Source organism: Panthera onca, chromosome D3 (genome assembly GCF_046562875.1).
Source record: "Panthera onca isolate mPanOnc1 chromosome D3, mPanOnc1 haplotype 2, whole genome shotgun sequence".
In the NCBI taxonomy this organism is placed as follows: domain Eukaryota; kingdom Metazoa; phylum Chordata; class Mammalia; order Carnivora; family Felidae; genus Panthera; species Panthera onca.
The window spans coordinates 76,352,139-76,368,934 of NC_138350.1; the positions used below are offsets into that span (position 1 = coordinate 76,352,139).

At 43.1% G+C, this 16,796-nt stretch overlaps 1 protein-coding gene across 2 annotated transcripts in view; it reads left to right on the forward strand.

Moving 5' to 3' along the window:
* Window positions 1–16,796, forward strand: part of MALT1 (MALT1 paracaspase) — a 63,424-nt gene that overhangs the window by 31,864 nt on the left and 14,764 nt on the right. For both annotated transcript variants that reach the window (XM_060613957.3, XM_060613958.3), the window contains 3 exons: window positions 1,243–1,269; window positions 3,371–3,403; window positions 8,593–8,796. In XM_060613957.3, coding sequence (XP_060469940.1) covers window positions 1,243–1,269; window positions 3,371–3,403; window positions 8,593–8,796 — 264 coding nt within the window. The remainder of the gene's footprint in view (window positions 1–1,242; window positions 1,270–3,370; window positions 3,404–8,592; window positions 8,797–16,796) is intronic.

The window sequence follows — 16,796 nt, forward strand, 5'->3', positions numbered from 1 at the left end:
CTCTAGGGCCGTGAAACTATTGTGTATGCCCATCGTAACGGTGAATACTTGCATGCAAGTTTTTAAAACCGTTTAGTAGGAGGCCAGAGGAGGGGGAATCCCTGGATGGAATGCAGAATGTAACCAAAGAATCTAAATGTATTACAAACGTAAAGCGAAGAGGGGATGGAAGAACAAGATGCTGACCCAAGTAACTAGAAATGAATGACGTCTGTAAGAGAAGAAGCAAGAGAAATTGTAGAGAGCTCTGTACAATTGATGCAGTGATTATTGATGATACTCTTTAGTTGATTTTACACCACAGAGAAGAATAAGGTCCTTCATGACATGAACAATGTAACATTTATAGTTTATTGTTCGTGTTAATTGGCATCTTCATAAGATTTACAAAGGAGAAACGGATGGCTGTAATGTCATGGGTATTTGCTTAGATGATTTTATCTGTCCTTTAGGCAGAGAGTGCAGGTTAATAATTCTGAAACTACTGTACCTCCAAAACACATTACATTGGTCTAACCATGAGAAAAGCATCAACTAATTCAAACTGAGACAGGTGCTACAAAGCACCTCACCAGTAATCTTCACAACTGTCAAGGCCGTCGAATCAAGGAAAGGCTCAGGAACTGCCACAACAAAGAACCCAGAGGGGCATCAGAAAATGTAATGTGGTGTCCTGAATGGGGTCCTGGAAAAAAAAAAGAGAGAGAGAGAGAGAGAGAGAATATTAGTGGTTCGTTAGTTGTGACAGATACACCTTACTAAACACAAGATGTTAAAATAGGGAAACTCATGTTTACAGGAACTCTCTTTACTCTCTTCACATTCGTTCTGTAAACCTCAAACTGTTGGACAAGTAAGAGTTTTTTAAAAAAGAAAAAAATCATTTGAAATTGTTTCTTAGTTTCAGGAAGTTTACAGTTGAGGCCACAGACCTATCCCTTGACTCTTTTTTGTCCCAAAGGCCAGAATAGCTAAGCTAACACTCTGAACACATCATGAAGGAGTCTGTTCAGCTTTTTGCCATTCAGGGAGCACAGTCATGACTTTGAAGTCCTCGCTGACCCCAGCAGCCTTTCTCTGTGTTCACTGCTTGCGCGCCTCCTCTTGGAAGGTGTTTGGAAAGTTCTAAACTGAACATGCCTGAGTAGCTTGAAGCCTACCTCTTTGATTGGTCTGACTGTTTGTGCCACGTGGGCAGTTTGGTTATTTAAAACTAATCTATTTTCTCTTACTTCATTTTAGATGAATTAAATAATCTCGGATGCCCTGGTGAGTAATATAAATGTAAAATGTTAACTTGAACGTAACAACTTAAAGGTACTGTAGATATTCTTTGGCCACAGTGGTACTACTAAACTTTTTTCTTTACTTAAGTAATACAGTGGAGGATTGAAATTGGTACTTCTATGAAGTATAATTTCATGCAAGCGAAAGTATTGAAAATATTCTAGATTACAAGGCCGTAGAGACAGAAGCGTGCTGCAGCCACAGAAAATATCAATGTATATTTTTATCATTGTGTACATGACTCTGTGGCCTAAAAAGGCAGTTACAGGGGGAAGCGTGTGATCTTTAATTTGAAAGGCAAGAAACGGTCTGTGAAAGAATGACGGGGGTAACGTTTCCGAACTTGCCAGACTCCTGGGACCTAGTTCAGAGTTGCTCAATTCATAGAACACACCTGAGCTCGTCGGGTGGCTTGTCTTTCTCGGAAGCAAAAGCCATGTGCGTGAGGATCACTGGTGCTGTACAGAGATACAGGCGGTCGTTGACCATGAAGAGACTGACAGCAGAAGTTTCCGTCACCCTGGCCACTTCTGACCAGACCAGATGTCTGAACAAGCGAAGCTGACGGGAAAGCCTTAGCTGTGGTGACACACATAGTAATGCTGAGGACCACGTCAAGACGGGACGTCAGCATGGGCCTGAAATCCTGAAAGGCAGTGATGGAGCCTGTGAAAGTATCTGGAAATGAAACCTTACACAAACAGCTGAAGGAGGCAACTACATTGTTGAATATTTACAGCGATCCCTCTTACTTCTCGGCAGGTCATTTCTCATTATTTTAGCACCATAACTAGCCTGCTTAGTTTCGTGCCCATATTTGACTAGTCAGCGTCTGCCATTGTGAGCAGTGACGGGGCTGTGCCCCCTAGGCAGATGCAAATTAGACAGACCGGGTCGCCTCCCTTACGGGGGTGCTGTCCTGCTGAGGAGTCTCGTGGGACTGTGCTTCAGACTCCAGACCCACACCGAATGAGGCCTTTTCCTAAATTGGCCTCTTATTTCTTGCCGTTCAGTGAACATCGTGAAAAGTTACTTCGGGAAAACTTTTATGAGAAACCGCCGCTAAGCCTCGGAGATTTTCCTGGCCCCCTCTTTCATTGTATCCTGATTCCTCAAGAATCAAAAGATGCCCCCCAAAGTGAGGTTTTGAAAAAGAGGACGTTTAAAAACTTGTAACAGGCTCCAGCGTTTTATATATGCTGTTAAAAACGCAAACAGAGGGGCGCCTGGGTGGCTCAGTCGGTTAAGTGTCCGACTTCGGCTCGGGTCATGATCTCGCGGTCCGTGAGTTCGAGCCCCGTGTCGGGCTCTGTGCTGACAGCTCAGAGCCTGGAGCCTGTTTCAGATTCTGTGTCTCCCTCTCTCTGACCCTCCCCCGTTCATGCTCTGTCTCTCTCTGTCTCAAAAATAAATAAAAACGTTAAAATAAATAAATAAATAAAAATTAAAAAATGCAAACAGAGTTACCCTGTGTTGCGGTAGACACATCGCTGACTCCACCCCATCTTTCCCTGTGGCTTCTCCCGTGTGGTCCTGGGCGTGGGAGGTATTTGGCTCTAGGTATACAGATGGCGGAAAGCGCGGACTATGGAACGAGGCTGACTGGCTCAGTTCCTTTGAGCCAGCTGCTTCATCTCCCTGTGCTCGGATTCCTTATTTATGTGACGGTGGAAAGATACACCTCCGAGACGAGTTGAGGTTTATTTGAATCCGTTACATTTAAAGCACGCAGAACAGGACCCGGCAGACGTTCAGAAACCGTTTGGCGCTTCTGCCGGTGCCTGGTGCCGCCACCCGCCGTCTTCAGACTGGTTTCTACGCGGCCAGTTAAAGATCACGACCCCCAGCCGTGGTGCTGAATTTCCGAAAATAGTCCCCTGTCCCGAGTCTAACTCTGCCCATCCAAGTATGTTTATCAAGAGTCTGAAAATCTTAAAATTACTGGTTAGCTGTTAGGAACCACATTCTGTCCTTTGCTGCTGCCGATCCTGCTGCTCATTGGTTCCGTGTATCTTTAACCCTGCAGATATTTGTATCACTGACAATAACATCCTATCTTTCTTGCATTTTTATCTTTTTGTAGACCATGAAGAGCAAACGGGTGATCAGCCTTTGGGTGAGTAGAGCTTTAAAATGCTTGGCCAAAGTACGACTTTGCGGCGCTTTTATGGCGATCACGAAGGGATCCGAGACATTTTAATTTGGCAGCTGTTCCAAATACTTAAATGACGTCGAGACCAGACGTTTTATTTTGGATATTGCTAAAAGAAATTACAGCACATGGGGCTTAAAGAGATTATGAATCCAGTTTCTGGGGCCTAGCCAGCTTCTCTGGGGGGATTTCTTTGTTTTGGCAACACGCAGACAAACAAGTAGGTAAACAAGAAACTTGTACGCGTTACAGAGAAGTGATGAATACTAATACGATCGCTTGGTGGGGTTGGAGGTTGGAGAAGCAGCGGAGAGGTTGCGATAGCAGCTTTACGTTTTAAAGGAGAGAAGGACCCGCCAGACGGAACAGAGTTTCGTAAGCACACAGTTGTAGACAGTGAACCAGTGTGTTGTATTCTGGGGACAGCCAACAACACACAGTCCCCTAGAGCACAAAGAGAAAGCGGGGGAGATGTCGGAAGACACCAGACCTTGAGGAGCCCCGTTTGTCTCGCGAGCCATTGGAAGGAGACTTGTTGGTAGAGGGCTGAGAGTTGTCTCTCTTAAAGGCCAGTCTTGTACGGGCATAGAAAGTAAACTGGAGGGCAGTGATGTTCTTGGGGGTTTTTTTTCTTTTCTTTCTTTTTTTTTTTTTTCTTTTTTTGGTTAGGAGGAAAGTTAAGAGACCGTTGCAGTAGTCAGTAGTCTAGATAAGAAATCACGAGGATCTGAACTAAGATAGTACCAGTGAGAACGCAGGAGACAAAGCAGACTCAAAAGATCTTGAGGCGATAGAATCAGTAAGCTGTTCTTATCACCTTGCTGTAGGGCATAAAAAGTAGACAGGCGTCACCATGCTTGCTCGGATTCCTGCTTGGACCACTAGGTGGGCAGCGATACAACCCACTGAGTTAGAGGACACAGAATGAAAAGCAAGATTCAGGGGATAGGTGACTATCCGTTTGAGACCTAACCCGTCTGAGGCATTTGCATCACATTAGGTGAAGACACACGGCAGCCGGCAGCAGCCCATTGTATGTATGGATCTGGAGCTGTAAGGGAAGGCCAGGATTAGAGACACAGGAGCATCATCAGCGTAGAGGTGGAAATTCAAACCGAGGGGTAGCCCGCAACAGATTGCCAAAGGCCACAGAGAAAACGGCACAAACTGGGTAACCTTTGGAGGGAGCAGGGGGCCCATAGAGTATTTTTTAACCATTAGAATCATTTGTCGCTAATCAGATACTATATAAAAATCTAGATTTCTAGGTTCTTTTGAAAAGTGGTAGCTTTTGACTGGTAGCTAATGACTGAATAGTGGCTGCCCCTCGGCAGAGTGCTTGTGCCCCCCGTTTTCCTGTTGTACAGCCTCGGGCCTGCTTCACTGTCTCCCCCTTTCTCTGTCCTCCTCCCCTCCTTCCCCATTTGGTCTTGCCATGTTGCTAAATTTCTTTACATTGTGGCTGGGTCTCAAAAGCGGGAGTCGTCCGGACTCCCTAAGGCTTAGACCCAGAACTGGCGATCGTCTCGCCAAATTATGTTGTTCAAAGAGAATCACAGGGCAGCCCAGATTCGGGGGTCGGAGCCTTGCTGAGGGCAAGGATGGGGTGGCTGCTCGGAGGTTCTCTTCTACCACATCTGTAAAGGTAGGCATGGACTAAGGAACTTGGACTTTATTTTGAGGGACATGGAGATGAAAAGATTCTGTCAGATTTGGGGCTAGTACTCCATTTTTGGTAGCCAAAGGTTTGTGTTTTGTGTTTTTTTTTGTTTTTTTTTTTTTTTTTAATAGCACTTAATCTATGTCAGGTTTCTTTCCAGGGGCTCCTGAATATTATTTATTTTGGATGAGATGAGTAACACACTATTAGAATAATTAGATGTGGAACGAATGCTATAACATTGTGTCGCTTTTTAAAGAATATATTGCGTTAAGCTTTGGAAGATGCCTGGGATCATGTAGTTAAAATACCTTTCTGAAGTGGTTTTATTATTCTATTGTTTAATCAACTGGCATTTATGTTTCCTTTTTCCAATAAATGGTTTGTGTTCAAGAAATTGTGGGTGGCTCTTACAGTAAATGTTTTTCTTCAGAAGATTTCTTCCATTTATTTTTATCACTTGAAAACCATCATGAATTGCTTATGTAGTTGCTATTTTGAAATTGTCTTTGATTCCTCACTCTTCTCTCCCCAGCTTTGCATTTTACCGCTTCTTTGCTCTGTCATATCTCTGAAGTCTGGCTTTTCCTTTTCCTTCCTACGACCAATTCCCGGAATGGGTCTTTGTCATCTCTGTGTTGACCACTGCGGTCTGCTTCTCATCCCAAATACCCCCCAGTTCACCTGTCATTCACAAGTAGATTGGGCAAGGTAAGATTTACTTACCCATCCTCTTTATTACCACTAAACTCGAGAAAATGCCCTGCGACATTTTAGGAATTGGCTATTAAAAACTTATCATTGGGGAAAATTGTTGAAAGAGCTGTGGTCAACTATTGATACATAGATTTTAAGCCACAGAGTTCTCAAGTTGTTGAACCCTGGCCCTCTGAAAACTGTACCAGGTGTTCTTTCTAAGTAACAAAACCAATGAATAAGGAATTGACATTGGCAAACACATGCTCAGTTTGACAACTGGTCTTTTTTCCCCCAGACTCTAGTGATTTTTTCTGTTACATCCCTTATACTTGTGTTTTGCCAATAAAACGTAGCCTAAAACATGTATTAGAATTAAATTATCATAATATTCCATCAGAATCACCTCTGTGATTTACAAACACTTTACTACCTGAATAACTTTGGGAACCCATGATTTGGGCTGGACCATGTAAGTCAGACATTCTCTTATTTCCCCTCACTTAGAGGTAGATTGCACTGAGACTGTCACTGTATCGATGGGTCCAAATTCTGATAGGGTTGCTGGGCTCCCGGAAAAAGCACTGAAAATTTTCTTTCTGTGGATTAGTCAGGTAACAGTCTTGCTCTAGAGTGGGTACTTTGGTGTAAGGGTACATACCTAGTTTAAGAAGAAATCTTAAAAAAAAAAAAAAAAGACCCAAGAAAGGTTAAGTTTTATACTGCCTCCTGTTGGAATCTATCCTGAGTGTCCTCTGCTTTTTCAATGATTTTTAGAACTAAAGGCAGTTCAATAGAAACTTTGTCTGAAGTCTTTGTATATGAAGTAGTCTTGATAATTGGCCTTTTTCTTTTGAATAAAAGAAGAGATTATCATTTGTATAGGACTTGAAGCGCCTTTTTACTGAATTAGAAATGTTTAAGGGGTGTCTGGATGGCTCAGTCGGTTAAGCGTCCGACTCTTGATTTTGGCGCAGGTCACAGTCTGTTTTGGCTCAGGTCACAGTCTCATGGTCCGTGAGACGGAGCACTGTGTCGGGCTCCATGCTGACCATGCCGAGCCTGCTTGGGATTCTCTCTCTCTGCCCTTTCCCCACTTTCTCTCTGTCTCAAAATAAATAAGCGTTACAAATTTTTTTAATGTTTATCATTTTTTTTTCTAAAATATGTGTATTCATGAGAATAAGCAATTTGCAAGAAATCTCTAAGAATGTAAATACAGAATACAGATACCATGACCTAAAAGTATTGGGGCTTTTCACAAAGTAGGGTTTTCTTTCACTGTAAGAGAGTCCCATTCTTGGAGTTTGTGCTAGTTTTTCTCCAGACCTCACTTAACATTAGATTTAAATGTTCTATGTAAAGAAAAGAAATTTCACCAAAGAGTTTTGATCAATTTAATGATTTGAAACATCTGAAATTCTATTCCGTATGGCAGACATCACGTCAGCAATGTGATTATTTGTGCCTGTTTCAGTTTCATCGAAGTCGTATTCATAATTTATAAATAAACTACTTAGTAGCACTTAGTGACAGAGGTTGGTCACCTAAGTCCTGGCCTGTGTCGGGAGGTGGCTCAAGGTCCTACCCAGTGTGGCTCTTCAGCCAAGTGCTCTTGTTACACCTTCCTCACTGCCCCCTGGTGTCTCCGTCACATTTCTGCCATGACCTGTGCTGCACATACGAGCCCTCCAGAAAAACATTGTAATAAGTTACTGCTGTCATGGCGCAGCCTCAACTCTTTAACCGCTGACCCCGCCCCCGACTAGCAAACGTATAGTTTTGAAGACCAGCCTTCTACAGCCGTTTTTGGACAAGCAACACACGTGATAAAGCTAGGTGGTACTTTTTAAGGCATCGGTGTGGATCATTTTGCCCCTCGAAAATAGGAAAATTCTTTGTCTAAGAGTACACCTTTGAGCAGAGTCTCTGCACTGAGGTCAGAAAAGAAACTGTTAAGATATTCATACGAAAAGTTTTCACATATCCCTAAGGTCACCCAAATGACCTTTTTAAGAAACCAAAAGGAAACAATACATCAGCTGAGAAAATTCAGATACGGTTCTTGTTAAGTCCCTGCCTTTCTCTCCTCTTTGGTTTTCCCCTTGCTTGCTCTGATGAGAATTTGTCCTGTTCCTCTTTTTGGTATTTATTTTTGCTTTTTTTTTTTAAGCCTTTTCCGCTGTCAGCAAAACAGAACCTAATTTGATGGGAACCCAGTTACTAACATTGCTTGTTTAAATTTGCTCTTGGGGCGCCTGGGTGGCGCAGTCGGTTAAGCGTCCGACTTCAGCCAGGTCACGATCTCGCGGTCCGTGAGTTCGAGCCCCGCGTCAGGCTCTGGGCTGATGGCTCGGAGCCTGGAGCCTGTTTCCGATTCTGTGTCTCCCTCTCTCTCTGCCCCTCCCCCGTTCATGCTCTGTCTCTCTCTGTCCCAAAAATAAATAAAAAACGTTGAAAAAAAAAAAATAAATAAATTTGCTCTAAAAGCTAGTTGAATATTATACTCTTTACTTTTGTTGTAACTCAGTACAAGTATGTGGCTTCCTATGCAGTTCATCAATAGCCTTGACCCGAGTGAGCACGAATAAGTCTACTCTCTGTTGTCTATCAGCCTGTGCTCCTCACTGGAGTTTTCCACATAAAGTAGTACCTCTAAAATGAAATTAAATTAGAACGAGATCTTAATTCGTAAAGCATACAAGTTGTTATAATTCTACCATTTCCATAGGTCTTACTTTAATCTTAATCTTTATATCCTCCCTTTAAATCCCCTCTCTCTCTTTTTTTTTAACAGCAAAGGACAAGGTTGCTCTTTTGATAGGAAATATGAATTACTGGGAACACCCCAAGCTCAAAGCTCCTTTGGTGGATGTGTACGAGTTGACCAACTTGTTAAGACAACTAGATTTCAAAGTTGTTTCACTGTTGGATCTCACGGAGTATGAGATGCGAAATGCCGTGGATGAATTTTTACTCCTTTTAGACAAAGGAGTTTATGGTAAGATACTTACAGTCTTGTTTTTATAATTAGCCACTCTTCGTTGCACAAGTTAGGTTAAGCGGTAAAAATCAGAAAATGGTCCGATTTGATCATTGTTGAAGTGAACATGTTGTTGAAGTGAAGGAAGAGTTTTGTTCTTGTAAAGACGATGGATTTGATCTTCGTTCTGTAGCTCCATGTGAATAACTAATTAACTCAGTGTCTTTACTTTAATGTCTCTTGTGAAAACATTTTTGTTCTTATTAGAATAATTCTTTCCTGTCTTCGGTGATTTTGGTTTTTATTGATGAGAGCTGAAGTACAGTAAAGCTCAATGGCCAAATGGCAAATTGTATACTCATATATGTACAGTATTGCTGTGTGTGTGTGTGTGTAGTACGAAAGGTAACCGAATGTACGTTCTTTATGTTTGTTTCCTTTTTCTAACTATTTCATGGCATTTTCTAATCCTTTAATGGGAACTGGAATTTAGCAAGGATTTGTTAGTGAATAAAACATACGAAAACAGTTTGTAAACTAAAGCTCTGTACAAACATAGTTAAAGGTGGACCTCCACAAAAATTCTAACAGTAAATTTGTAATCATTTTATTCATTCCCTCATTTAAATATGTTAAGAACACCACATATATGGTAAAGATTTTTTAAAGAGACAGAGTATGTTGTCAGGAGTAAGTAATCTCTTTGGTAACTTACTTTTTTTAATGAGTATAGCCACAAAAGGCAGGCCAGCCGGCGGGCTCATTTGGGCTGTATTTCACAGGGGGTGGGACTGTGATGCAGTGCGATCACATTTGATTGCCAGGGAAGTGGCATTTCCAGGCCTGTTATTAGGCATGCTGGTGATAAATAAAAAGTATCCGTTTAGGGGCGCCTGGGTGGCTCAGTCGGTTAAGCGTCCGACTTCAGTTCAGGTCACGATCTCGCGGTCCGTGAGTTCGAGCCCCGCGTCGGGCTCTGGGCTGATGGCTCAGAGCCTGGAGCCTGCTTCTGATTCTGTGTTTCCCTCTCTCTCTGCCCCTCCCCCGTTCATGCTCTGTCTCTCTCTGTCCCAAAAATAAATAAACGTTAAAAAAAAAAAAATTAAAAAAAAAAAAGTACCCGTTTGAAAGCTTTTATATCTTTCAAATTATTTTACTTCAGTCATTTCTAAATAGATTAATTTCTAAATTCAGCCTTTTATTTGTAATGAGACTGATATGATGAGGTAAGCTCGGTGGAATTGCTAATGAGGCTCAAAAGATTTTTTAATTTTGTTTTTAGTGTTCATTTATTTTTGAGAGAGAGACAGAGTGCAACTGGGGGAGGGGCAGAGAGAGAGGGAGACACAGAATCCGAAGCAGGCTCCCGGCTCCGAGCTGTCAGCACAGAGCCCAACGCGGGGCTCGAACTCCCGAACCGTGAGATCGTGACCTGAGCTGAAGTCGGACGCTCAACCGACTGAGCCACCCAGGCGCCCCTCATTCTCATTTCTTAACTGAAATTGTCACCTTAGCTTTAAGTCCTTTGTCTAGCTTAAACCAAAACTTTTAATTGCGCCTGTAAAGTAGAAAACCAGAAATATTAAAAAGTTGTGGGAAGAAGAGCTCAGCTTGTGCTGAGGCTTTGCCCCAATACAAAAACACCGTCGGGGCGTGTGGGCGGCTCCATCGGTTGAGTGGCCCACTCTCGATTTCAGCTCAGGTCATGGTCTCACGGTTCGTGAGTTCATGCCCCCCATCAGTCTCTGCACTGACAGCACAGAGCCTGCGTGGAATTCCTTCTCTCCTCTCTGCCCCTCCCCTGCTCGCTTGCTCTCGGCTCTCTAAATAAATAAATAAATGTTAAAGTTTTCTGTTTTGAAGCGTTGTGCGTACCCCAGGCATCAGGCACATCTGATGCAGACGTAAGTGTGGCAGAGGCTTCGCGTCACAGGGCCTTCCACCTGCACTGCACCTTCACCTCCAGTTGACGGCCTGTGGGGTGGGGGAGGCCAAGGCAGAGCCGTGGGAGAATTTCAGCATGAACGACTTCAGATACGGAAAGCATACGCATCCAGGCTCATGCCCTTTTATATCACGTCGCCCATGGGTTTGTGGAAGAAGCAAAAGTTGCCCCAAAACAGAAAGTAGGTAACTCACTTTGAAAACATACATAAACCTAAAAAACACCCTCTGAGAACAGAAATAACTGATCTCTACTACACGTCCTTGAAGACAGGTGAAGGTAAAGATTTCTAGTTGTCACACGTAGATGGCTATGAGAGAGAGTAACTGAAATCCCCCCCCCCCCCCCCCACTGTGCCTTCCTGCATTCTCCACCTGCTGCGGTTCAGCTGTGCTTTGGTGGAGAAGGATATTGGAGTCTGGTCAGAATATGGCCAAGTCTCGTTTACCCTGGAGGAGTCGTTCAGTTCAGAGCTGCGTGGTGAGGCGGGGGCCTTAAGTCGGCTCGCTCGTGCTCAGCGCTCCGGCTTTTCTGCTGACTAGTGTGGAACCGTAACTAAGCTATTTAACTTTTATAAGCAGAAAAGGATTTATGAAATGGATAGACTAACTTAACGAAGTGATTGCAGAATAAATAAAGGTAAAATAATTATCCCCGTGCCTGGCACAGTAAAAGTATTATCGGTATCATTTCCTGAATTCCAGTTTGTCTGCATCTTTAGATGCGAGGTTCGAACCAGATAGCATTCCACTCGAGGCCTCAGTTAGAGAACCCCAGCTTTCATATGTTTTTATGTATTAAGGTTCAGCCTAAGGTTTCATTTGGAAGAAAAAAAAAAGGAGTTTTTTAAATGATAGTGTAGCGAAGCCATGGAAAACCAGCTCACTGACATTTTATATTTTCTGAGAGTAAAGTTAACTAGAAAGCCAGCAGCAGCTTATAAAGAGACCGTGGAGTATAGCACAGTGGTTGGCCTGGCCAGCATCCAGACTCCGGTTCCGTCACTTATTAGTCATGTGGATTTACATGAACCATTAAACCTCTCAGTGTGTCAGTATTTCCATCTGTAAAAGGTGGGTGATAATATAACCACCTGGTTACGAGAAATACGAGGATTATAGGAGGTGATAACTATACAACTAAAGCACTTTATTCAGACAGCGTCTGGCACACAGGAAGAGCTATGTAGGCTGACTGTGACAGTGCTGGTGGCAGTGACTGTCCTCGTCAGAGCACCGTGCTAGGTGCACTGCAGCTCAACTCCGGTGGGACCGTCCTCCGTTTCGGCAATTCTCTTCTCTGTAGGCAAGAATAAACATCTGTAATAAACTATGTCCTTGGAAATCATGTTCCCAAGAAACAGGATTCCCTAAAGGTCTAATGGACAGGATTATATTTGTAACCACATTAAATTTCCTGTCATTTGGGGCACCTCGGCTGGCGACTCTTGGTCCCAGGGTCGTGAGTTCAAGCCGCATGTTGAGTGGAGAGATTACTTAAATAAGTAAATAAACTTAAAAAAAAATACTTTTGTCATTTTATAAAGATGCCTATTTATAAAGATGTCATCTTATAAAGATGCCTACCCTTGAGTAATGCGATAATTGATTAAATTAATTGGCAGTAATAGAGATGGAATTCTGAAAATACAATGATTTGGCCTAGTTTGTTGTACATAAAAATGTTTACTCTCCTGCCATACTATTTGGATGTAGACTTTGATGCAAAATGCTTCCACTTTCCAGAAGTCATTTTGGGGCGGAGAAAGGTTTTTTGTTCCTGTAAGTGCCTTAATTTCAATGATTGCCGAGTGGGACGTATGGCATTGAAATAACGGGCCATGCTTAGGTCACCCTGGTTGACGGAGCTTAAACCTTCCCTTGAACTTGCTGCTTCTCCCGAGTTACGTCTCGCTAGAGGCAGATGTGTCAAATGATAACAGTGGGGACAATACTCAAGCTGCCTGGTTGGCTGTCTTAAGTAACATCAGTTGTAGAAATGGTACCATTTCTACTGAAAATCAGGCCCTTTCTAGAAACTTCTCTGGATCCAGCTCTCTCCTGATTGGTTTGCATTGTTAATTAATGCATTCAAAAGTATTTACCGAATTCCTTAATATATCCGTAGCACAGATAAAGGAGTATGCTAGGTGTCGAAGGAGATCTGGAAAATAAAGAGCATGATTTATACTCTCAAAACTCTAAGTCCCTTAATATAATGAGGACAAAATTAAAAATGCGTTTTTTGGAGTTGGAACACCTATCAGCTGTATGATTGTAAGCAAATCACTTATCTTTTTCATTTTCTCACCTATAAAATATGAATATAAATCATTTAAAGATTGTTACGTGGATTAAAATCAGTTCATGTATATGAACGTATTTCCAGAACCGTGAGAAAGCTATACAAACGTATAAGATTAATGTCTCTTATGAGCATTTTTACCAAAGAAATTAAATACGCATAGAACTGTAAGGTGTCCCTAAAAGCCAGCGTGTGATTATGTGTCAGAGAGTGCTGCCACACGGCTTCCCAGCAGGGAGAGACCGAAGTGTCAGAAAGCTGGAAACCAGGTGATAACCTGCTGAGGGTCCTGAGCGTGAGATAACCCTTGAGGAATTGCCATGATGTGGGTAGATGGGAAGGAGGGAGAGTAACTGAGGTAGAGTCGTGAAGGTTAGAAATGAGCATACCTTGCTTTTAGAAGCGGTGAACAGACTGATGGGGAAGAGAGTCCCGTTTTGGACGCAGGTTTCCCGCTATGTGAGCGTTCCCAGGCCCAGACAGCCTTTTCTGGTACCTCCGGACACATCTTGCTGACGGATGCACAAGATACATTGAGATACAACCCAGATGCTCACAGACACAGCTCAGAGGTCTGGCAGTTTGCTGCCGGGATGCTGAGTGTGGATCCCGGGGAAGGAGCCGGCGGTGCCTCTCTCTCTCTGCTTGGCTGTGTTCTGCCTCCAAATGACTCGCTGCAAACAAACGCTAAATGCCATTTCTGCTTTTTGCCTTTTTTTCATAAAAGCAAAACGTCTCAGGGCTCCTGGGTGGCTCAGTTAAGCGTCCGACTTTGGCTCAGGTCATGATCTCATGGTCCGTGGGTTCGAGACCTGCATCTGGCTCTGTGCTGACAGCTCAGGGCCAGGAGCCTGCTTCGGATTCTGTCTCCCTCTCTCTGCCCCTCCCCCACTCATTCTCTCCTTCCCTCTCTCCCTTCCTCTGTCTCTCTCAAAAATAAATAATCATTAAAAAAAAGTCCTCTTTAGATTCCTTTGGTTAGCAAAACCAGACACTATAATGTGGGTCTCTCTTAAAGGCAGAGTGGCGTGGCACAAACTTTAAAAAAGGGAGGGGTGGGGCGCCTGGGTGGTTCAGTTGGTTGAGCGTCCGACTTCGGCTCAGGTCATGATCTTGCGGTTCGTGAGTTCGAGCCCCGCGTCGGGCTCTGTGCTGACAGCTCAGAGCCTGGAGCCTGCTTTGGATTCTGTGTCTCCCTCTTTCTCTGACCCTCCCCTGTTCATGCTCTCTCTCTGTCTCAAAAATAAATAAATGTTAAAAAAAAAAAAGGTGAGGGGTGCCTGTACTGGATAAAGAAGTATATAAATTCTACTGTTTTGAAACGTACAGTTCGGTGGCCTTAGCGTATTCACAGTTTTGCATCAGTCACCTAATTCCAGAACATTTTCATCACCCCAGAAAGAATCTCCACGTCCGTTAGCCGTCACTCTTCATTCCTCTTTGTCCCAAACCCCTGGTAACAGCAGCTTTTCTTTCTATCTTTATGGATTCACCTTTTGGAGCCATTTTGTAGAATGGAATCTTTCCGTGCCTGGCTTTTTTCTCTCAGCATAATGTTTTCAAGGTTCGTCCGTGTCATTGCATTACTTTTATGGCTGGATAATCATGGTATAGGATGTACCACATTTCCATCCATCAGCCGGTGGGCACGTAGGTTGTTGCCTCTGGGTGATATTCTGAATCACACCGCTGTGAACACTCGTGTGCACATTCTTGTGTGGACATAGGTTTTCAGTTCTCTTGGCTGTATACACCTTGGACTGCGATTGCTTAATCATATGGGAATTCTGCGTTTAACTTTTTGAGGAACTGCTTAAACTCTTTCCTGACTGCTTGCTTGCACCAATGCATGTTCCCACCGGAAGTAAATGAGGCTTCCAGTTTCTCTCCATCCTTGCCAACACATGTTCACGCCTGTGTGTTTATTGTAGCTGTCCTGGTAAGCGTGATGTGGGATCTCGTTCTGTTTTGCGTTTCGTGTGTTTATTTGTTTGCTATCCTCTTTGGAGAAATGTTTGTTCAGATCCTTTGCCCATTTTTTACTTGGCTATTTGTCTTTTTATGGTCGAATTGAAGAGTTCTTTATGTATTCTAGATACAAGTTGTCCTTATAGATCTACTGTTTGCAAGTATTTGCTCTCATTCTTCGGGCTGGCTTTTCACTCACTCAGTCTTCATTCCTTAGTGAATTACATCCACTCCCTGTGTCACGATTTTCAAGATGCTCGTGTCAGTGCCCCTCTTCTTTCCGGGGATAATTTAATTCCTTGCCAGGCTGGTCTCCTTTCTCTTGGCTGCCATTCCAGGCCCACGCCTGGTTTGTTTCCGTTCCATAACGTCCCTTGCTCTTCCTCTGGTTTTCCGAATTGTACCCAGTCTCCCAAGACCACCTGTGGTTGCTTCCGTTCACACCGATTCCTCCGTGCACCTTACTCAGATCATACAAGGTTTCCTTAATCACATAATTTATGATATTTCATTGTGTGCTGACTTTCTGTGTTCTTTAACAACATGAGCAGGTCTGAATGAGTTGCAAGATCCTTGGGGCAGGAACCTCGTCTTCCTTTTCTCTTTCATTTCTTTCATGCAGGACACAGATGAGATAGAATAAACCCACACTGAATACATGAATGTACCCATTTTGTCATTAGTTTAAATGTTTATTTTCGAGAGAGAGAGAGAGAGAGAGAGATATTGAGAATTCAAAGCAGGCTCTGTGGATGCGGGGCCCGAACTCAGTGAATCACAAGATCATGACCCGAGGCGAAGTTGGACGCTTAACTCTCTGAGCCACCCAGGTGCCCCCCATTTTGTCATTTTTTTTTTACCTGAAATGTTACATATGAAAGAACCGTTTTTCTCATTTTAGTCAGAGTTCAAGAAAAACAGACCTGGGTTCTTCCCTGGAGGACCAAATGGAGCAGGTTGTTCGAAGCTACATTCTTTGCTCGGAATTGGAGCTGTGGGTGCAGGGAGCAGCTTCTCTGTTGTTCCCCAGCTTGGCGCCTTTTTACTATTAATGTCAGAAAGCCGTAGAAAGAAGTCGTCATATCCAGGACGCTGACAGAGCAAAATCAGTGGGCCTTAGAGATTGCGTGCCTAGGGGGAATGTATCTTCACAAATATTTCTATCAAATATTTTTATAAGGAAGCCCATACTGATATTTGGGTTTTTTTTTGTTTTTTGTTTTTTGTTTTTTACAGCCAAAACAAACATCTTTTCAAGAAAATGTTCAGAGTCGTTTGGTGCAGTTTTTATAGTATCGTTTCTCAGTAAAGAAATGACTCATCTATGGACTACTAAAATGAATGTAAATTTGAGATTATTAATTCAAGAGACTCTAGATGGAAAATTAATGATATTTATATCTCGTAACGAAAAGAAAAAGTAGTAATGGGGCTCCTGGGTGGCTCAGTCAGTTAAGCATCTGACCCTTGATTTCAGCGCAGGTCATGATCTCACGGTTCATGGGCTTGAGCCCCACGTTGGACTCTGTGCTGACAGCTCAGAGCCTGCTTGGGATTCCCTCCCTCCTTCTCTCTCTGCCTCTCCTCTGCTCTCTCTTACTCTCTCTTAAAATAAACTTAAATCTTTAAAAAAAAAAAAAAGTAGTAATCCATGAAATCAGATTTTCCTTCCCTTCTTAGAAAAAGCTACATTTAAGGACACCTGGGTGGCTCAGTCAGTCGAGTGTCCAACTCTTGATTTCAGCTCAGGTCACGATCTCGAGGTTTATGAGATCAAGCGTCACGTGGAACTTTGTGCTGA